Source organism: Perca flavescens, chromosome 14 (genome assembly GCF_004354835.1).
Source record: "Perca flavescens isolate YP-PL-M2 chromosome 14, PFLA_1.0, whole genome shotgun sequence".
Classification (NCBI taxonomy): Eukaryota; Metazoa; Chordata; class Actinopteri; order Perciformes; family Percidae; genus Perca; species Perca flavescens.
Window position 1 is genome coordinate 14,988,852 of NC_041344.1, and position 22,941 is coordinate 15,011,792.

A 22,941-nucleotide genomic window follows, 5' to 3' on the forward strand; every position below is an offset into this window, starting at 1 on the left:
CCCAAACCAAGGGAAAGAGGTGGATTAGAAGGCATGTTGGAGAAAAGTGTGAAACATTATTGCGAGCAAAGTTTCTTCAACAGCAATAATGTTAATAATGTCTTAGTATCAGAAACACAAAAACCCTAACCTGCTACATATTTTGTTCCAGCACACACAAAAATCCAGACATCATAATCTCATCATGTTTTCTGATCTACAAACATAGTAAATGGAGTATTTACAAAAGAATAAATGTGTTAATTAACAAAGTGACATGTTATGAACATTGGACAGATTTGTACGGTGGCTCTTAAGGACAAAAATGCATACAAGAGTGAATGCAAAAACATTAACTTTAACAGTTTTTTTTTTCTTCAGTAAGGTACTTTTCATGGTAAATTAAGGATAATTTTTTATAAAGTTAATTGTGCCTCAAAGGCTGCAAATACTAAAACAACAGAGCAGTAGAACAGTGCAGCAAGAGAAGGAACACAGAGGAGGGAAATTACAGCAAAAATATTGAAGCTTTGATAGGTTGATATTTGCATTGTTTGTAAATTTGGATTGGACTTTTTGCAGTTTTAGCATTTGATGATTTTGAGTTGGGCTTTCACCTTTGCATGCGTTTGGTCCTTATTGGCCACCGTATATGTGGGTGTTCCAGGTCTGTAGCATAAAATAGGACGGGAAGAATATGAGGAAAATAGTTTGATTTCCTTGAAGCAGAGGTTCAATAGTTTGATTTCCTTGAAGCAGAGGTTACAATTAATTGTGCACACCAGTAGAAAAAAAAATAATCTCAAAGCTTATAATATATAATTAACTTTGCTGCATTTTTTATAATTAAATGTTTTGGATGCAGAAAAGAAATTTATAAAGATCTTTTCTGCATCAACATTTTTTTTTATTTGTGCTGCTTTAAAATACATCATGTTGTAGTGATTGATGGATTTACAGTTTCTATAGAGCAAAGTTACTTTACAAGGTGCTCAGAACCTAAAATATTAATTTAATTACCAGTTAATATGCTTAGCTAACAGCCATTGTATCACATATATTTTAAGGTAAACTACCTTAGAACTTCATGGGATTACTTACTATCACAAGCTATATTACAACTTAAATTTAATAAAAATGAAATATTTCTTGAAATGTAAATTCTCCTGTATGTATATGGCTAAACATTTACTGTATGCGTTTTGTTTTCGAAAGAAGCCCTTCAAATGCAAAGTGGACTACAAACCCTGCTACAGACAAGGTCATGACATTTCACACACGCACACACTAGTAGTGGCTGTTCACCTCAGATTGGCAGCCAGACTGGACACCTGGCTAGACAGCTCACTGCTCTGTTTGTCCAGGCCCCACATGCTGTGGACAAGAGGAGAGAACACACTTCAAGAATCTGGTGTTCATGCTACCAAAGACACAACTCGAACCCTGCAGCTTTCAGCTCACGCATCTCTCGTCACACTGCAACTGCTATCATTTTTGATCTAATACAGAGGCTTCTCAGTCTTCTTCATTACATCTTGACATACATTCTTATATAAAAGAAGAAAAAAGTGAAAAACATCTGCCAAGAGTGTTCCCAAAAATCTCAACTTAAATAAGAATTTCCTCAAATCACTTGATACTTGTGATTTTTCATTGCGTCTCATCCACAGAGCAAATTACATTAAATTCAAGCAAAATTATCGTACGCCACTGGCAAAATCTTTTCCTTCTTTAAAGAAAAGTTTATTTTTAATCCTTAATTTGAGACTAAATGTCACCACGAAGGTCTTTGAAGGACTGAACAAAGTTGTGTTTATAGAAAGGCTCCTGACTGGGACAGTAACAAGTGTCTACGCGTTTCTCCCAAACATGCGGATCCATACATATCAAGACACTGTAACTCTGTTTAATGTTTTATCTCCAAACTCATTACTTTAAACATAATGTTACACAGACTGTAATTTAAAAAGGTTATTTGTTGAATCAACTTTGATAGAAGTTTGCCAGCAAGGCCTCAATTTATACCCAGGACCCTTAATTACCAGAACTTACAAAGTATGTAACTACAATGCAGGAAATCCAGAAGCGCTTAAACTTTACATCTACATAAACATTTAGCCATGTATCACTTTCTAAACCCTGAAGTTCATTGTATATACTGTAAATAATGACTATGCACCAGTTGTGTATAACATGGTTTGTATTAGGGCTAGGAGATATACCTCCCTGCTATGCGTTTTTGTGAGCTGTTCCGTAAATCATATTTTAGCCACTGAAGGGGGTGTGGCTGCCAGTAGAGGGCACACTTATACAATAACATAAGAACACTTAACCTAAACCAATAATTAACCCGCAACCTAATGCAGCAGTGCAGAGGTTTAGTGGAAATGTTTACATAAATGATTTCCTTTCATTTTTGTAATAAACAGAGGTAAAAAAAATAAATAAAAATGAAGTGCATGTTCTTTAATTCAAACTATTTGTCTTTTGTTTAGTAAATGTAAATATACTGGAAAATAAATCAGAGTTTAATTAGTCAAGGAGCTTTAAATGAACGATAGGTAAAATGGGCTGATTTATGTGTACATTTAAATATTGATATGCGATTATATCGGCCAGTTCTAGCTTAATGTTACAAGTTTTATGTAAATAGGACAGTATGTAATGGCTTAATTAATGGTTAATACATAATTTACTATTTTTTTATAGATCAAATAAATAGTGTACCACTTTTGGGTTGCTAGGTTCAAAATCATTATGGGTAAGCAAATAATCAATGGCGGGTAGCTATTTAATTACTCAAAATTACTCAAACTACTTGAGTAAGAGTAAAAACGTATCTTGTAAAAAACTACTCAAGTAGTGAGTGACTATTAGATGCAATTTATTACATCAATGGATCACGTTTAAACAGGTCACATATTTTTTCAGATTCAATGTGGAATTCTTGTAGATTGAGATGTCCAAAGTAGGCAGCGCATAATACAGTATGACTGTAGAAAGGCAAACCGGGTCTGGATGTTGGGACAGGGATGTGCATGTGCCTCTTCTGAAGGAGACAAAGGTGTTTCATCTTCTACCATGATCTTGAACTGTAGTCAATTAAAGGGGGCGTGGAAGGGCTCAGGCCACACCTCCCTTCCATCTGTGGTGCTATGATTGGCTAGTAGGCTTTCTTATCGCTCGCTGTCGGATAATTGCTGTTGTGCTGAATATAAAAAATATTTATAACTAAATGTATCAGTAAAAGTAGCGACCAAGTGTGTAGTCCAATCTAATGGAGTAGAAGTACATATATTTTATTGCAAATGTACTACTGTAAAAGTATTCTGGAAAACAACTTGGAAGTATAACTTATTTAAAACATTACTCAAGTACATGTAATAGAGTAAATGTAACGTGTTTCTAACCACCACTGCCAATAATAAAAGATGTTGAGATTATAATAAGCAATCAATTCTGCAGTTACAAATGTTACTCATGTTAATAAAGGATCTTTGAGACAGTGAAATTGTTTCATACTGCTGAAGTGCATCAACTCCAGAAACACTGAATACCAGGTATTCAGATTGATGTTATGAAGAGGCTGAGATGGTGAGATGCGGGTGAGAGATCAATTCACTAAAAAGGAATGTGAATTGCTTTCATATAAACATCATGGTATGGATATCATGCAAACTGACTGGGAAGGTCAGCAGTAAAGTATTTCAGTGTTAAGACGGTCGTCCGTACACAGAGCGTTTACACCACAAATATGTCAGCCTTCGCCATCATCATCCTCATCATCCCTGACATTGGATGTGAGTGACGGAGGAGCTATTAGGAAACCAGATTTAAAAGAATTATTAGAAAAATTAAGAAAAGACTTACACCAAGTTGCTAAGCGATGCAAGACTAAGTTGTTGTTGGTGCTGCTGCTGTTGTTGTTGTTGTTGTTGTTGTTGTTGTTGTTGTTGTTGTTGTTGTTGTTGTTGTTGTTGTTGTTGTTGTTGCTGCTGCTGCTGCTGTTGCTGCTGCTGCTGGGAAACAGCCTGCTGTTGTTGCCATGTGGACACACTGGTTGGCAACAAGCCGCCAGGTGACGCCAGAGCGTGTAAAGCAGTGATGTCTGCACTGGTCAGCTGGTACTCTGAGAGAGTACAAAGGATACAAAAGTCAAAACGTAAAGCTCACATTTTCTAAATTTAATTTACTGGGATACATTTTTCATTCTGTTGGTTTTTAAATGTATTTTGACTCTAATATAAAAAATATATCTAGGACTTTCTTACAGCCACCTGAGCTTTCTTCCTCAACTAAAATGATATTTTCACTGCCGTGTGTTCAGTTCACCTGTGTTGTACGCAGTGGGCATGGCGGAGAAGGGCAGCCCCTGTGCCAGGAGGCTTGGCGTGGCCACAGAGACCACCGGTGTGGTCAGGCTTTGTGCCACCTGGGTTCCTGCTGCCAGCCGCTGGGCGTTCTGCAAGGAGAGGACACCAACATGTTATTCACAGCGCGAACAATTTTCACATGTGGCTTCAAGCTAAAAGACTTATTTCGATGTAAATTCTGACATGCTGGAAATGGAAATGTGTGTATGGCTGAATTCATTATGATGTACCGAGTCAAGTAAATCTCAAAGTCAAGTGGATTTACTATCAGGAGGTTCTTGATATCATGCATCAAAAACAGTTTCATTGTTTTGTGTGTGCCATAAACAGACGTATTACATTAAAGGCAATTTATCCAACCACATATATAATTATATGTATCAGGACGTTTTTTTTAAGGATTTGTTTTGAGCAAATCATGCTTTTATAAGGTAGAAACACAGAGATGACGGGAAACACAGGAGGGTGAGAGACATTAACCAGGGATATTGCAGTTTATAGGCAACCAGGGCCCACCATGGGTTTTATTTTTAACAAACAAGACTTTAAATTAAGTCATTAAAGCCCAATTAACTTGATGAGTTATATTGAGAAAGTGTCATATTCACTACTTATGTATCTATATTTAAACAAATCATTTTTAATTATTCTGTACAGTTTAGAATCATTTCACAAGAAATGTGTAAGTTTCTCATCATATATACACAACTATATAATACAGTACTATTTAGGGCTGCAACCAACAATTATTTTCTTCATCAATTAATCTGCCCAGTATTTACTGATTAATCAATGAATTGCTTGATCTATAAAACGTTGGAAAATAGTATAAAACAAGATCCCAAAATTTAAACTGACTTAATCAAATTCCATGTTTTGTCCAACCAGCAGTCCACAACTTTTAGGTATTCAGTTTAGTATCACAGAAGAACAAGAAAACCAACAAATATTCACATTTAAAAAGCTAAAAGCAGTGAATATTTAATTTATTATAATTGTTTTTTCAGATACATTTTTTGAAGAATGACCTATCGATTCATTGACTAACAATTTCAGCTCTAATACCATCTACTATACTGTACAAATAGTACAAGTTGTGTTTTATAAATTATAACTGTTGAGTCGTCCATGCAGATTAAATCAGGCACTGGAAGTTATCTTCAACCATTGTGACCCAGATCCTGTCCTTTTAACTCAATGTACAGCTCATCTCATGTTTCTCCAGTGGACTACAGGCCTTACAGTATTTTGCTTGCTTTCCATGCTTTTTATGTTTCAAATCATTCATTTTTAGAAGACAGGGAACAAAGCTGCTGCTTGCTCCGTGTTTGTACATTACGTCAGTCACTTGGAAGACAAAATATCTAGTGTTTCTCAAACACAGGTGCAACAAACATGCTGCTAAATCTGTGAAATTGCTACCATGAGGTTTTATTATCATGTACCTGCACAAAAAGACACAAATCTCTGAAGCAGCACAACACTCTGGAGTCTGGTTCAGCTGAATTATAACACTGATAAAATCAAACCGAGGTCCTTTGTAAGGGGAAAAAAAGGTCCTGCATAAAAAAAGCCAAAGATGCAATAATTCTGGCCTGAAATTACTCTTCTGAATTGTGAGACCTTGTGAATGCAGATTATCCTGGGAGGAAACATTGGATGAATTTACAGAGAGAGAGGAGATAGACCAGAAGAGGGGCCCGATTCAATTAACTGCCTTTCTGAAGAAGTGAGGAGGGGCGGCAGGGTGAAAGTGATGAAAATGAATCACTATCCTCTAGAAAATGAGATTCTTGCCTGTCAACTTTGAGTGGAATTGTAAAAGGGGTGCGACTGACAATTCGCACCAGCAGCACAAGGCAGCAGCCATCATCCATCTCTCAGAGTAAATTAAGCTTAAACTGAAATGAGGTTTTACAGGATAACAAGCGTTCTCAATCAGTAAGTTATACGTACATTTTGTATAATAACCTATTTTTTTAAATGTTTATATTCATTTCATAATAACTAATTTGTGTTTATCGTATGTAATTACGTTGTCCATATAATGTCAGAAAATAATGAAAAATGCCCTCTATAATTTCGCAGAGGTGAAGGTGACATATTATGGTGACATATTGACCATTAGTCAAAAACCCAAAATATTTAAGTATTTAGTATATTATTAATATTTATGTTTTATTCCTATTTTATTCTCATACATGACAGAGAAAAAACATTTGCTTGAGAATAAGTGAAACTTTTGATCAATTATCAAAATAACACATGTAACATTTGATTTCAAAATAAAAACAACCAAAGATTGGGAGGCACACAATCCTGAAGCATTAAACACTTTAAGTTAAGTGTTTGCTGCAGATGCTTTGGAGCTACATCTAAAGATGTGACTGAGGAAAAACATTTCAGTGAAATGCCTTTAATGTAATGCCAGTTAGTTTGTAAACATGAAATGGTGAAAATGAGTGTCAGTGAAGGGGGAACATGCTCTGCGGCGCTTCGCACCACAATGCCAAGTGAAGAGACACCCATGCTCTACTGTAAATGGTATCATATGATGACGTAAATGGGCCTGGTTCGAAACTGACTTATTACTCAAAGATAATTCTGCTAAAGCACTGATTACTGTGGGGGTCTGATTATCACTGTGAACATCATGATCCTAACAACACAACCATGAGCCCTGAACCACATGCAGTCAGGTGGGAACCACAAGCTGAAGACTATCCCAAGAAATGTCAGTGGTGCAAGACCAAACCAATGAGAAAGTCTTGTACAGTATTTAACCATGCTAATAATGTGCAGACAGAGTGAATGACATGGGGAAAATCACCTCGTTTACCAATTCCAGCTCATCCTCTGTCTGCAAAGGGTGGTAACAGAGAGAGTTACAACTCTATATATTTGTAAATAATAGTAAATAGAGCAATAACAAAAAGTAGTGGCAGGCTACTTTTAGGTTACCTATGAAATAAATCAATGTATGCTAATTGTTACACTGAATATGGAGGATATATCCATTCATAATTAAAATTGAAAATCCAAAGAGAAAACGAAGCGAGATCAAATTAAAAATATTATTATTTTACTACGCTATTAGGAAAAATCATGCCATAACTGAATTTAAAAAATAAAAAGCAAACTGAAAAATCAAAGTTGAAATGCAAAATGTAAAGTGCAATGCAAAAAGTCAGATTTAAAATGCAAAGCTTAAATATAAATTCTTAAACTGAATTTGGCAATTGCCCTTTGACATTTTAAGATTCCCCTTTTCCATTTGGATTTAACATTTGGCTTTTCCGTTTGGACTTGAGAGATGTCAAAAGTATATGTAAATGAGGAGGTGTGGCCCGAAGGCTGGTGGGAGGGTCTGAAACAAAAGTGGTGCAGAGGCACCTTATGGACAGCTGGGGGAGCTGACTGCTGGGAAGCACACTGAGTTGAGGAGCATCTGGCTGCAGCTTCGCTACCAGGCTGGCTTGGCCTCTTGTTTCACATTAGATGATAGAAACTGATGATGTAGGCTAAACACAAACGACATTTCATGCAACAACAGTGAAGTTTTCATGTAGTTACTGTAATTGGGCCTGTGTACTTTTTCGTTCATTTGATTTCCGATTTTGAAACAATATCCAAATTTGAAAAATGGGTCATTTTAAACCTTGTTAATATTGATGACAATGTGTTCAAATGGAAAAAGGAGCCATATTTCAGGAAATAGACTTCCAGCTGACAGCGGGGTCAGTGAAAATTGTAAAAAAAGCAAATCGATTCTAGAATCTAGATCGGGAATTTGCCGTAGTGGCAGCAGCCAACAACTGGAAACTTTTTACCATTTTTGTCTGCTATTTCTCCACTGAATTCACGTCTGAGACTTTTTTATGCAAGAAATCAACTGTGTAGAGTTTGAATATGGGCAGATTTACAAAAATGGCCAATTGCACATTTGCTCCGATGTTGTCGGACTTGAGAAGCTCCAGTCTGACGTGACAGCCAGCTGGTGGCGGCCGGGATAGCCTGCTCGCCGGGTGGCCAGCGATGCTCGCAGACCCCACTGTCAGCTGGAAGTCTCTCAATAGAATCATGGACAAGTTTATTTCCTGAAATATGGCTCGTTTATCGTTTGAACACATTGTCATCAATATTAACAAGGTTTAAAATGACCCAAAAAAAAACTTCACTGTTCTTGCAGGAAATGTCGTTTTTGTTTAGCCTACATCATCAGTTTCTATCATCTAATGTGAAACAAGAGGCCAAGCCAGCCTGGTAGCGAAGCTGCAGCCAGATGCTCCTCAACTCAGTGTGCTTCCCATCAGTCAGCTCCCCCAGCTGTCCATAAGGTGCCTCTGCACCCCTTTTGTTTCAGACCCTCCCACCAGCCTTCGGGCCACACCTCCTCATTTACATATACTTTTGACATCTGTCAAGTCCAAATGGAAAAGCCAAATGTTAAATCCAAATGGAAAAAGGTGAATCTTAAAATGTCAAAGGGCAATTGCCAAATTCAGTTTAAGCATTTATATTTAAGCTTTGCATTTTAAATTTGACTTTTTGCATTGCACCTTACATTTTCAAATTAATAATAATATCATCAATAATATTGATGATTGTAAGCCCAGTATTCCTTTTAGCTCTGTTTTGGTCTGCCCCAACTCCTGAGGGGAATATCTTGCTTTTCAGGTGCTAAATGCTCCACTTTGTTCACCTGCTAGTCACTAATCGTGTCTGTCTGCCGTTTGGTGCTTGGCAGGTAGAGTACAGTGGTTTATCAGAGCCTTTTTGCTGAAATAATGTCAAGAGCGGTTAGACAATCAAAACAGTAAAGTTGCGAGCTGTAAAAGCAAATCACTGAGCTGAGAGGAACTGCAGGAGATAATTCTCGGTTGGCCTGTCTGACCCGTTTAACAAACAAGAAGTCCTGTGATTCATTGTGAATATAGAAATATTGCACGTTTAAAGTGTAGTAAAAAAAAAATGAAAATTTGTAGACGGCAAACTGCTTAGGAAGATTGTGTGACAAAATCAAAAGCTCCAGAACAGCTATTAAATGGACCATGCTTGTTTTAGCCATAAGTTATAGCTTTAAGCTAACGTGGGTGCATGTTTAGTTAAAAAGGTTATGAGTAGGCCAGTGGGGTGGACTGATTAATCCGAGACTTTACTAACTTTGCCAGAATAAATAATGAGATGTTGAACATAGAGAGGAGAGCACAAATCTCTTCTCTCAGGTCTTTACTAAAAAACACAAAAATAATGGCAAATAGCCTCTAACAGACAGTTTATGTTTTAGGTTAGTTTTCCATTTCACTGGACCAGAGAAGGCATGCTTTTCTGAGATCAAATGAAAATAATTTTTATCCTCTCATGTCCCTGAATAAATCTTCAGGGTTTCAGGTATCAGCTGTCTGGTTTTCTAATTGCTGTAAGGTCCTTACTTTTTATAATTATGTAACTAAGCAGGTTAACAAAAGGCATAAAGTGCCATTTTTTCACTGTATAAAAAGGTTCAAAATGTTAACTGAAAGGACCCAGACAGCACAAGTTCGGCTTGGTTAAGCTCACCATCTGCATGAGGCTCTTTCCGCCCTGTGAGGTGATGACTCTGAGGTCTGGCTTGCGGCTGTTGACCATCTGGGGGCTTGGAGGTGGGGGTGGAGACTTGGCCGGAACTACTTTCCCTAGACTGTTGCCGTTGGAAACGGTGAGGAGGCCTGGGGAGGCCCTGGCACTGGTGTATCCATTAGCTGCGGGGAGAAAGAGGTGCGAATGGACAGAAATCAATAGGAATATCAAACAGGTGAATGCAGACAGCGGGGTACAGAAACTGTGTGCACTCAAAATTGTGATAAAATAATCCACCACAGCTTTCTTTCCCAAACAGTTATTCTATTCTGAGACACTAATTTAAAGACATGTCAACGGTAACAGAATAAAGCGGTTTGTAAAAGCTAACGTCACCTAATCCAGAGTAAAAATCCAATCTAAAAACAGCTAAAAAGATGATTTCTTGTGTTGGTAATTATTGGACATGATGTGAAGATTCTTTCAAATGTCAACATTTCCTCAAATAATAACTATGATTTGGGAGCCAAAAGACCTATTAAAAAAAAAAGGGGTTACATTTTTTATATTAAATATCCAATGAAAATTAAGCATACGAAAACATTTTTCTGTGCAAACATTCAAAAGAAAGAACTGATTAAAATAAATGGACAGTAACGTGCCATATTGTTAAATAGTGTTCTTTAAAGCTGCTGGGAATCCCATGTATGTCTGTTCATGTTACTGGTGGCATCCCCTGATCCCTTCAAGGCACAGTCACAGATGGTGCAGAGAGGAGAGGATTTGGGGAAATACTCTAGTACAGAACAGATAGCGGAGGAACTCTTGGCGTTTAAAAAGTTAACAATAAACTAAACTTAGAATCTGAAAATATATAGTAGTACAGTACTCACGGACAGGACTTGGGCATCCTCCATTTGAATTATTCAGCTCGCCTCCAAGAAGAGCTCCTATTGAAAAAGGATGAAAAGAGTAAAAAGGATGTGAATTAAGAACCAAAACAACACTAGAAGCTTTCACATTGTACAAACTTCTATTACTTCTGACAAAAAAATTAAAAAAATTACGAAGCAACAATGTGTTGAAACTTGTACCGTCAGACCACATGCTGCAGCTCTGAAAAAACTAATATACAATATAATCAAAAACTTATTCCAAGGTCAAAAATTAGTTTTCAGGGCCGACCCTGGTTTGCATGTAGCCGGGGAAACCGAAATGGACTGAGACCAGAATTGTGATGTGGCCAACGGAGACTCATATGTGAATAAGCGTAAATGAAAGTGTCTTAAATGTCATTTGGATTTTATCCAGATATGACATACTAGAAATGACAAGTGTAAAGGTAACATGTAATTACAAGCCACACTTATTAACTACAGTTCTTCAATGCTTAATAGTTGGTTGATACAGCTAGGAACTAATAATTTAAAGGTCAAAAAAGAATTCTAAGTTGGGAGGAGGAGTGAAGTAAATGTCACCACTGCAGAATAGTCCAGTGCAGAGGAATGTGCACCACTCCCTGAGGAACTAATCAGCTCTTTACATGTAATAATAAGGAACTACACACAATATCCACTGCAGGTCTGTGAAATAATAAGTAAAAACAAGAGCTACAACATTACAATATTATCCTTGAGGAGGTAAACATGAAGGGGAGTAGAAAGTGTATATGAGGCTATAGCCAAAATTACTATTTTAGGAGTATTCCTTGTTTTTCTTAATGTCAGAAATATCTCTTAGCAAAAGGAAGAGGCTGTTTGATGGTCTACAGTATGTTTCTGCTGGTATTTATAACCCTATGGACGACTTTAGTCTTGCCACACTAGGCAGAGTATCACTCGCTCACCTGCACTGGCTGGTCGCTGTGGCAACCCAGGAGACAGCGTATTTCTCTGAAGAGCCGGTTGCTGTGGTGACAGGAGGTGGGTATCCGTGAGCGATGATGATGTTACATAGGAGGTAGTTACCAGTGCGTTGCCAGGGTTACTGAACTGCAGCGTGCTTTGATTAGATGCCTGGACTGTGACTGGCATGGAAAACGTCTGGGGCGGAGCTGTCGACTGCTGCAAAGTGGGATGAAAGAATTTCACATTTAGTCTTCATCGTAAGACAACTTCTCACCGCTCCGTTCACTTTTTTTAGACAGCACATTTGAACACATATATACAGTATCTTTGGTAAGCTAAGAGTGTCTTTAAAAGCTAATATCCAAGACAATGTATCTAGTGGCTCCAACTACAGGTTAGCAACACAAACTTCAGAATTTATTTTACCGTCCTAGCTCAGCAAAATGGACAGTTAAGCCTGTACATGTTTGAGCACCCGATTACTTTATTTCTCCAAATTCATGATAGAATGTGTTTAGATAAAAGTAAATATTAAGGATCTTCATGTTCCCTACATTAAGTTGAAGGTGGTTCTTAAGATAAAGTGCAGCAATAATTTAATGCCTCTGGGGCAGTTTGATATAAGTGAGAAATACAGGTGAGTATCATCAGCATATAGTAAAAGTAAGGGTTTAGTGGACTTTTCAAGTCTTTAAACAAAAGCTGTACACATAGGGCCAGGAAGAACTAACAAACTGTGCAGCCTAAATGGGAAATGTTGAGGTTGAAACAAAACGCTCTGGTGTGTCAAGCGTATTAGCCAAGATGAATTGACTTTAAAACATAATGTAGTCTCCTTAACTTACTTTAAAAACTATGGCAAGATATGACATTGGCCAAAAGAAAACTGTTCACATAGCTGTTATCTCATATGATGAGCCAAAGTTTCTGGTCTTCTGCAAAATACCCAGTGAAAAAAGTGTAAAACAATTAGTTAGACGAACTTCACACCAGTAGCGGTTTCCTGTAGGCACTCAAGCCAAACACTGAATGGTAACAGACATATGTTTGTAGTCTACAGTCAAGAGAGAAGCAGAACAAACAGTATTTACAGTATATTATATTACTTACTCCGTAGCGTTTGAAGAGAACATCCAGGTCCTCTGTGGTCTTACGGTATTTGTCATCATTAAGGGGACTTTGGTCGATGGAGTCTTCACCATCCGGCTCTGGACTATCACAACCGTTGAAGCCTTTCTTTCTCAAAGTCTATGAAAATAATTAAAAAGTGAGAGTAGTGTAAAATCAGTCCGTTTAGTTGCTTAAACACGGGTAAAGTTTTTAATTGCGCCAAACCTGATCCTTTCTTTACAACACCAACTCAGATCCGATACTTATCTAAATGTTTAAATGCTGTATCTGCCACATCACCACACCACCTTAGGGTAAGCCAAAACTCAGCTAAATGGTAACTACTTATTTGCATCCTGATATCTCTTGTACAAAAGATGGTCAATTTTTCCAGATTACGTGGAAAACACCTGTACGTGCTACCAAGCACATGTTGCCTCTAGTGTTTGTTTCTATATAAAGGCTACAAGGTGGCACTAAGGAGTTGTATTAATCAACCAGATAAGTTCCCAGATTTTTAACTGACACCCATAAATCATAGTTGGCATTTTATCTCCGTTTAAAGGTAAAGTCTCCCTGTAATAATAAATGTTGCAACACAGGAACAAAATGTTTTAGATGACCTAAAACAGCAACTGAACTGTAAATCTTAGCTTGTACACAAACGCTGCTGTTGTGAGGAATTTACCTCAATAATGTCTGCATTGGTTCGGCTCTCGTGAGGCTCGTTGTACTCTGTGTATTTGAGCAAGACCTTGTCCATGTCAGTACTGGCATACTGGAACAGCTTGTTCGCATGGTTGAAGATGATCAGAGCGATCTCGCAGTCACACAATACACTCAGCTCGTAGGCTTTCTTCATCAAGCCAAACTTTCGCTTTGTGAATGTCACCTGAGAGAAAGTTGTAAAGGGGGAAAAAAAAATAAAAAAAAGGTATGTGACTACATACCCTTCATTAAAAACTACAAACAAATTCAGGTATACAACTTGGCCTTTTCGGTGTATAAATGATCCGAGTTTCTCTATTTTCCCCATCTTTCAAGTCTTGTCTTTTTCAGGGTTAACACTTTGCTATCTTGGTTTATCTTGGTTGAGATAAATCTTATTATTATTAATAATAGGTCTTCTGTGATCTTCACAAAGCCTAAAATTGCAAGTCAAATTGAAATTCACAGTTCAGGAGAAGAAGTTGATGACGTGAATAATCTTTTAGGTTCCTGGCAATGAAGAAAGTATATAGAGTCACATTACTGGCAGACACACTGGGTAACAAATTCAACAAATAGTATTTTTTGCTGTCAGAACAATCACTGAAACACAGTAGAGTCAGGTTTCTGCATTAATAATAAATTAAGCATCCTTGTTTTTGTGGACCTTTTATGACTCCTAACTATTAGCACAACAATGAAATAGCTTAACCTGTAACTGTTTTAAGATTTTTTTGGGCTTTACCGCCTTTAATTTGACAGGACATCATTCAATGTAATACTAATACAACCAGTTTTATAAATTGAAAGTAAATGCTCTGAATTTTGAAATTTGTTTATTTTTAGCCTAGACTCTCTAATGTTGTGTAAAACTACTTAAAACAAAATAATTGGACTAATATATTACAATTTTGATATCACAAATACATACAATACATGATAACATATGCCTCACTGCAGATTCCAATCAGCCTAAGGAGATTGTTTGAGCCTAAGCGGGATAGATAAGTACATAAGAAACTTATGGGTCTAAACTAGTTTAATGATAGCCAGACAGATTCTTTTAAGAGGATGGAAGAATGAAGAGGTGCCTTTAGCAGCATTTGAAAAAATGTTATACAAACAGTTTGTAAGATTGAATGTCTACACTAGAAAATGGGTAAAGTATTTACGTTTTCTGGAGGGCTCCTAAGAAGCCATGTACTATGGAGAGGCATACTGTATGTGCTTCAAGAAGACTTTTCTGTTTGATGCTGACTTTCTTTAAGTAATCGTTTTATGTTAAGCACCCTGAATTGCCTTGTTGCTGAAGTGTCCTATACAAATAAAGCTGCCTTACCAATTGTTGTCATATTTATGACATAAATGTTTATTTTGTTTACAGCTGTCTATTTTTTTATTATATAGTATTGAATATTATGGTTATTAATTTATCTTAATTTTTGTATTTAAGCTAGTGTTCTGGGCGCGAGGTTCCATAAAATGAAGTCGTTTCCAGCGCAAAGGCTCTGCAAGCGGTCGCGGCGCATGGTCGCACACCTCAGAATTTTTGTAACTAAGCACCCACTGCGCTTTCAGTTCAACACAGTCAGCTGGGAACAGCAAGTTCGTCTGTACAAACATCTGTGTGATTCTTCATGTACAGACCACAGGGAGTCAAACAGCCTTACATATGTGGTCAAAACTAAAAAACAGCTTCATGGAAAGTGTTCTCAAGTGTTACAGGCAGACAGTCATTTTGATTTGGACAGTTACGTTAATGATTAGAGCACAACATTGTAATGTTTTGCGGTACGTCTGTGTTTAAAGTGGATGAGTTTACTACTGTTGCCAGGCAGCCTGCTTTCCTTTACTTGCGGTCTCTTCTTCTCTACTACTTGCTTATTTACAGATAATTATGTCTGGTCGCCCTCTAGTGTTTTGGAGAACACTGCAACGAACAATGCGTTGAGCATAAACTTCTCCTTGCATGCTTGTTAGAGTGCTGATCGAGGCCCGATTCTGTCCGTGTCTGACAGAGCAGTAACCGAACCCGACCAGAGCCCGACAGGCATTAAGATATTTATGTCTGAGCCCGACAGTTAAAATTTAATTTTTTTTCTCATACTAATGACACATGTACGTTTGTTTGTGTGGAAAGCCCGCTTTTATTAAGCAACTGTAGGAAGGCGTTCGGAAAGGTCAACAGATGAGAGGATCAGCGCACATGGGGCAACAAGCACACGTTAATAGGCAGTTAAATTTAAAATGTTCAATGCGTTAACCTTTCCCGATTGCTTTGTTGCTTTATCGCGCTGATGTGACCGAGCCCGACCCGAACATCATTTCTAAATACCTGTCTGAATCCGGCACGGCCTGTCAGGTCCCGTCGGGCTCGGGTCGGGTATCTGCACTCTAATGCTCGTAGCACGACAGCTATGGTGGCCCGAGCATGGGGTCGCGCTCGAGTATACCCAATGCTTAAATGGTGATGGTGTGTGTGTGTGTGTGTGTGTGTGTGTTTGTGATCCAAACAGCTGATATCAGCTAAGAATAGTCCAATACTCACAACATGCAACTCATGAATTTTTGAATTCCCTCTTTTTGCCATCACCACTAGATGCAGTCCATACTTCTGTATTCTGACCTACTATACATACAGAAGACTATTTGGTCCAACCAGAGATTTACATTGTGGCACAATAAAATGATGAATGGGAATGGGTTTATTTTCAGTGCCACAGTAGAGGGAAAAAGCTCAGAGGACTGGACTGGTTTTCCATTAACCAGCTAGTCAATAGTGAGGTGGACAGTTAAAACCTGAATTCAAAACTGACTTACCTTTGTAATTCTTTGCCATGTACCTTAACATAAACACAGATTGACATATTTTAAATGTAACCATTTTTCAGTGACACTTTTAACTTAATTATGCTGCATACAAATTATTCTTAATATCTTACGTTGCAACAATTTCACTGATGAATGTATCAGTAATTTACTGAAAGACACAAAACCCCCTAAAAATACTAAATTACCATTTAAGACTGCTCATCAGACCAAACTAAGAATACAAAAAAAAATAAAACAAAAAATAAAAAGGACGTTGGCTAGGAAACCAAGAGCCATTCTGAAGGTGCTGCTGTGATTGTGGATCTAAAAGAACAAACAATGCAGCATTTTACAGATCTGGGCTGCATGGCAGACAGGCAAATAGAAAGAAATAGACATGACACATGGCAATGTGATTGGATATTGAAAGACAGAAAAAACATGGGGACTGAGAGCCTTATGCAAAATATTCTGTGGTGCGATAAAACCAAAATTGAACTTTTTAGCAGTGATACCAAAGTACTTTGTTTGGCAGAACCGAAAGTCATCTCATCACTCACGCAACACCTCCCCTACTGTGAAGCGGGGTGGCCGCCTCATGCAATGAGGAGAAAGGAAACAAAATAAAATGCTACTGAAAAAGGGCAAATTGTTGAAAACAGCATGTTGCAGAGTATTATAGACCTTTCACTGCAGCAAATGTGTACATTTGAATGGGACAATGGGATAAGCATAAAGCCAAATCAACAATAGAGCAGCTCCAGAATGACAATAAATCTGTTTAAGTGCCATATTACATTGTTTTTAAAGAAAACATTTTCTGAAATGCAATAACAACCTCAAACTAAGGCATACATTAAACATACCTAAACATTACCTTAAGTTGTGCAACTTAACTTTCAGAATTACAAGTTTCAACCTGAGACTGGTCTGTATATAGGCCTATATGTAAATATTAGTTATACTCAACCTATTTTCATTTATGTATTTGATTACAATGTCACACAGCTCTGTTACACTTATGCTAGTAGATCGTTGATCAGCTGTTTCTCCATGAAGAGAGAGAGTGAGAGAAAATGGTGCGCAACAATCAGCTGTTTTCAAATTGTGGTCACCACTATGTATTTTCTCGTCTTTGATTTTGGTAGTTGTTGCGTTTGGTGTAGTTTCATCGTCCATACGACTGTGATTTACTTTTGTCGGGTCAGCTTCGTGGAATGGATGATTAAGTTAGACTCAATGTTTTCTGTTGAGATGCTGAAGCATTGTCGTCGTGCTATTATTGTGGTAAGCTAGTTCGATTTTGCAGTAGACACACTGTACAGAGTTTTCATTTCATAATTACGTCTGAACTTATTCCAAACTTTGAACATTTTGTCGTTTTCTCCAGCCTGTCTTGTTTCTTAGCCCCTTACTCTCTTTCTTCATTTTGTAATCAGTCTTCATGGCATGTGTCGCCAGCAGCGTCAGCCCGGTGTGCAACAGTAATAATCCTCTGTGCGGAAACACCGTGAGGGATACAACGTTGGTAACATCAATTAAACGAAGATTCGAGGCAAATCATTTTGCATCGAGGATTTTTAGTAATCGAATTATTCGAGGAATCGTTTCAGCCCTAAACCTCACAATCAGTCAGTTTACATCATACTACTCAAAATCAATTTTTACACATTACTGCCTGGAAAATACTACTTTTTAGTTTTAAAAGCACTCAAAATAAAATGACGGAAATGTCATGATGAACTGTAATGTACAACAGTATAATTTTTTTTTAAATATCTAAGACAGCTGGATTTTTAAGTGATCACTCAATTTCTAAATAAAAGTGCTGTGGCACCCTACTCTGATTCAATCAATTAAATTAAGTTTGGCCATATTAAAAACACATTAACTAGTATTTTACAATACAAAAATGCAATAGAGATTATTGCTTAGGGGTGCACAATATTGAAAAAAATTTGATATTTCGATATCGATATTAATTTCGATATTTTTAAACATATGTAAAATTACCAAAGTTATGGGAAAACACATCGAAAATAGATTTCATATTTCCCAGTGCTAAAACAATACATTTAAAATGTTGCCTGAATTGAAAGAATGAGATAGATATAGATAGATAGATAGATATTTTAAAATGTAATGATTTATTAAAAATGTAATAACAATAACTTATAACCATATCTTATTTCACCAGTAAATTCCTGTTAACGACAAAAAAAAAAAAAAAAAAAAAAAACACTGGCTGGGAAAAGGGTATTTTACAATTACTTGGAATGCAGCACGAGGCTGGCGAGGCCAAAGGGCCAAACCTTATATATATGTCAATGGGCCAAACACTGTATGGGAAAGCGTATTTTACAATTTCTTTGAATGCAGCACAAGGCTCAGTCTGTGCTGTTTTTCAGACAACGGCAGTTACAGTCTGGTGTTACAGTTATCTCAAGTGAAATACAGACACACTCTTCACCGTTTAGCTGTCAGCATTTTTAGCTCATTTTTTACTCTGTTAAAATGCTCGGTTAGCTGCTAGTTAACGGTAGGCTAACGTTATCTGCTGTCAGGTGTAGCGCTAACTAGCTAACGCTAATGCCAAGTGTTTGTTAACTAGCCTCCCGTGCGGCGAGGTTTCAGTTCCCTCTAAAGGCCGTTACAGAGTCAACGCATCGGTACGCATACGCATCCGCAAGGCTACGCATCGCTACGCTTCGGCCGCCATTATGCGTCGATGCGTAGCCAAATGTGTCGTCCTAGTTTTTGATACGCGACGCGGCGGTGCGCACAATACTATGCGTTGTCGGTGGGGGCGACACTGCATGTATTGTAGTAGTGCCCTATATTTAAATATAGGATACTATATTCTACATTATCAAAAAATATTGAATCAACTTAGCAGAGCAAATTCATCAAACATAGGACTACTGAGTCACATTTTTCGGTATGTATCAACGTTCTGTGTGTGTGTCTATGCTGTGTGCCCTCCTCAAGAGGCTGAAATAGCATACAGCAGGAGAGAGAGAGAGACCCAAATGTATTTATGTATTTTTAAAACCTGCTAAATGTATTGGTCAGTGCTACCCAATTGTAGTACACTGTACTGGTGGGGAAACACGCCAGCATCTGATAAAAAGAAGTCAGCCAACCAGCTGCTCCCTGATGAGAGCCACTCTCCGGGAGGCGATATTACGAATCCCACTATGGCCACGCCAAGACCCGCCCTTCAATAGCGTTCACACACTACTATTGGCCAGGCGTCCATGCTTACATGTACAGGTCCTATCCCCTGACCAATCCCCTAACCCTAACCTTAACCACTTGAGGTGAAATGCCTAACCCCAACCAATCGAGCTGCTTCGTAGGGCGGGTCTTGGCGTGGCCATAGTGGGATTCGTAATTTTGCCTCCGGGAGGGTCTGGCTCTGCTGCCCCCTGTTGCGTGGGCGGTGTATTGCATTTTACGCATCGTCCGTGACGCTTGCGTCTACTTGCGTCCGCTGTTCAGACTGGAGCGCGTCGCTCGCGTTGACTCTGTAACGGCACTAACGTCTGTTTTCGGATCATCAGAGAGAAGCGCAGGCATTTAAGTGGCACCTAAATAAGGCGCTCCACGCAGCTGCTTGTTTATACTTCTCCGCTGGTGTGTGCGTCGAGCCAGCCGGTGTGTGTGTGTGGTAGAGCGAGGAAGAAGTGAGAGAGTGATGGCGTTTTTCTTCGGAGTGAGTAGCGACTCTAACGTTATAGTGAGAGAACCAAAGTGTCTCCCCTGTTCTTTCTGAACACGGTGGGAAATCTGGAGCAGGAGAAGTTAACCCTCTCCTTGACTTCATGTTGTTTATGGAGAAGGAGAACCAGGAAATGAGTCGGGGACTTGCAACGCTACCAAGTGATGTGTATTTTCCAGAGGTGCATCAAAGAGCAACAAGAGGCTAAACTCAATAGAACGTTGTGCTGCAGCTTGCAAAGGAAGAGTCTATTGAGTGCAGCTCCGCCATCTTGGACTGAATGCAACACAATGTTCTATTGAGTTTCTCCTCTTGTTGCTTCTATACTTTTTGGTTACATGTCGGGCGGGATGCATGGCGAGATTTCCAGTATAATATCGCGCAACGTGATATCGCGATAACGATATTGAGTCGATATATTGTGCACCCCTATTATTGCTGCATCTAAACAGAATACAGTCTAAAATTTTAAAATTCCAATCATAAGCTAAAGAATAAATAGACAAGATTATAAATCTGATGAGACATTTGATACCAATTTGTGGTAGTTTTAAGTTTTCTATACTCTGTGCTACAGCCATATTTTAGAAGGTACCAAAAAAGGATGGAGATTCAAAGCCCTAAAAATAAATGCCCTATACAAAAGGTGCTAACTTTATTAGGAGTAGGCCTAATGATCCAAATAATCAATTATCAAAACACTTTTTGGTTGCAGCCCTCATCCATAATAACAAGCCACAAAAAAAAAAAAAAAAAAAAAAAAAAAAGACACCGATGTTTCAAACTAAGCTGAGATTTACCTGCTTGTTCCTTTCATCGGTGATCCGTTGGATCTGAATCTTTTTCCTACCCATGATGCTTTGCAATTGTGGAGACAAATTTCGTAGTCAGTCAACTGGAGAAGAGACTCTCAGAGGGTGAGAGAGGAAGTGCAGTCTACTACCGCTTACTTCAGCCCAAAAACATTTAGACACAGTCATGCATCCGAGGATACACGCACACACACATTTCTCTGCCCAGGTGTGGTGAGGACACGATGTCGACTCCTTTTACTGACGGGACGGCGAGGGTGAATACTGGGTGCTGCGGAGATATGTGATGTTGAGGCGCTGGGGTCCTCAGTTCATTGTTTCTACAACAAGGACGAAAGTGACAAACTTCCCTGCAGCTGCTGTGGTGAGGAGGGCGGCGGTCCTCTCCTGCAAGAGACAGAAAGGTTACTCAAATATACATATAAATATCAAAACGAGACGTGAAAGAAATAAAATCGATGATATTAGTTGATGAGGATCATGCATTTAAAAATGAATAAATCATTAGACACACATTAAGGTATCTAGCCAACACTCTGTACCAAAATAACAGGTGAAATACACTGGCATAAGGATTTGGTTAATTCCAAATTCTTGGTTACAGAAAAAATGTTTTATGATAATAAAAAGGCATGGTTTACTTCATAGGCTGTGTATTTGTGTTATTACAATACCTGGGTCACATAACAGTGATATAACCAAAAGATATAAGCTGGAATTCATTCAAACATTTAATTTGTTTAAAAAAGTAATAAAGAAATATTTTTAAATTTGACTGAAAGAGACAAATTAATCTAAATTATTTCTGAGACAATTAATTGTACCACAAAATGTTGAATTGTTACAGCTCTATCTAGATTTCCAAATTAGTCACTTAATCTTCATGATATGGATCATAATGATTTAAGTGTACAGTAGCGCTGCACAGTTAATAATATAATCACAATTCTAGCTTCAACAGTTAATTAAACCTGGTCAGGTGTGATGCTGAAGTTTTGCATTTAGGGTGGCTGCTCTGGTGCATAAATCAAGTGTTCCCTGGAGCTGAAAGGAATGGTCAATTAATTGGCAATTAATTAGAAGATTGACAGAAAATTAATTGGCAGATATTTTGATAATTGATAATCATTTCAGTCATTTTTCAAGCACAAATGCCAAACATGACCATGGTTTCAGCTTCTCAAATATGAGGATTTCTTATACCACCTTGGGCTTTTTTTGGTGCGTGTGGAATATCCTTAATCAAGAAGAATATGAACTGGTTTGACAAGGCAACCACACCTCTGGAGGTGAACATTTGACAGTGACTGCAAATGGATCCCAAAGCTAAATTTGTTTAGCCCTGTGGCAATTGTGTTAGGTTTTCACTCCAGTCTTGACCATCCATGTCCATGCTCTCCTGTGGGATTGTCGTTAGGCCAGATGGAAAATTTGAAAAACGCCAGTGGAGTGCAGATGGGGCCTCCGCAAACCACATTTCAAAACTTCAGAGAATTTAGCTTGAGAATTAATCAGAAGTTGTAATAAAATCCATCATATTTTAAAGTTTAAATCTCAGTGTCATTTATCAGTGCCATGTATTACGTCAACAGTAGCATATGCAACTTTAGCCCATTGATCAATCATATTTACTTTAAGTAATCCATTTTCACTTTACTGTCTGCTTGCCAACTAGTTTTCACAAGGGTTACAGCGATTTGATTGGTATCGGCACCAATACTGACCTTATTAATCAGGTCAGGTGTTGGCCGTGAGGTAATTCAGTTTATTTTTCTATGTCAGCATTAAATTCAGTGTTTTCCCTATTACTATTCATTCTGGCACCAGAACAATCCCTAGCCTCATGTTACCCATACAAATTATTCCTACGACTTCCATTTACGTAGTCAAGTATACAGATAGTTACAGGATATCGGCAAATAAGTGCATCACCAGTTTTTAAGAATTTTCTTCTTTTTTTACATTTGGTGTTAAGGTTCGGTGCCTTGCTCAAGGAGGTAACTGGCACCTCTCCAGCTACC

At 38.0% G+C, this 22,941-nt stretch overlaps 1 protein-coding gene across 6 annotated transcripts in view; it reads right to left on the bottom strand.

Moving 5' to 3' along the window:
- Nucleotides 1-22,941, bottom strand: part of LOC114567867 (myocyte-specific enhancer factor 2D) — a 34,833-nt gene that overhangs the window by 5,171 nt on the left and 6,721 nt on the right. For 2 of the 6 annotated variants that reach the window (XM_028597046.1, XM_028597044.1), the window contains exons 2-11: nt 20,909-21,307; nt 13,557-13,760; nt 12,869-13,006; nt 11,758-11,974; nt 10,805-10,861; nt 9,912-10,093; nt 7,183-7,212; nt 4,312-4,441; nt 3,850-4,108; nt 1,285-1,353 (exon numbers count right to left, since the gene is read on the bottom strand). In XM_028597046.1, coding sequence (XP_028452847.1) covers nt 1,285-1,353; nt 3,850-4,108; nt 4,312-4,441; nt 7,183-7,212; nt 9,912-10,093; nt 10,805-10,861; nt 11,758-11,974; nt 12,869-13,006; nt 13,557-13,760; nt 20,909-20,962 — 1,340 coding nt within the window. In that variant the 5' untranslated portion in view covers nt 20,963-21,307. Of the gene's footprint in view, nt 1-1,284; nt 1,354-2,725; nt 3,188-3,849; nt 4,109-4,311; nt 4,442-7,182; nt 7,213-9,911; nt 10,094-10,804; nt 10,862-11,757; nt 11,975-12,868; nt 13,007-13,556; nt 13,761-20,908; nt 21,308-22,941 lie in introns of those variants that run through there. The other 4 variants (XM_028597049.1, XM_028597045.1, XM_028597047.1 and 1 more) reach the window with 4 other exon arrangements.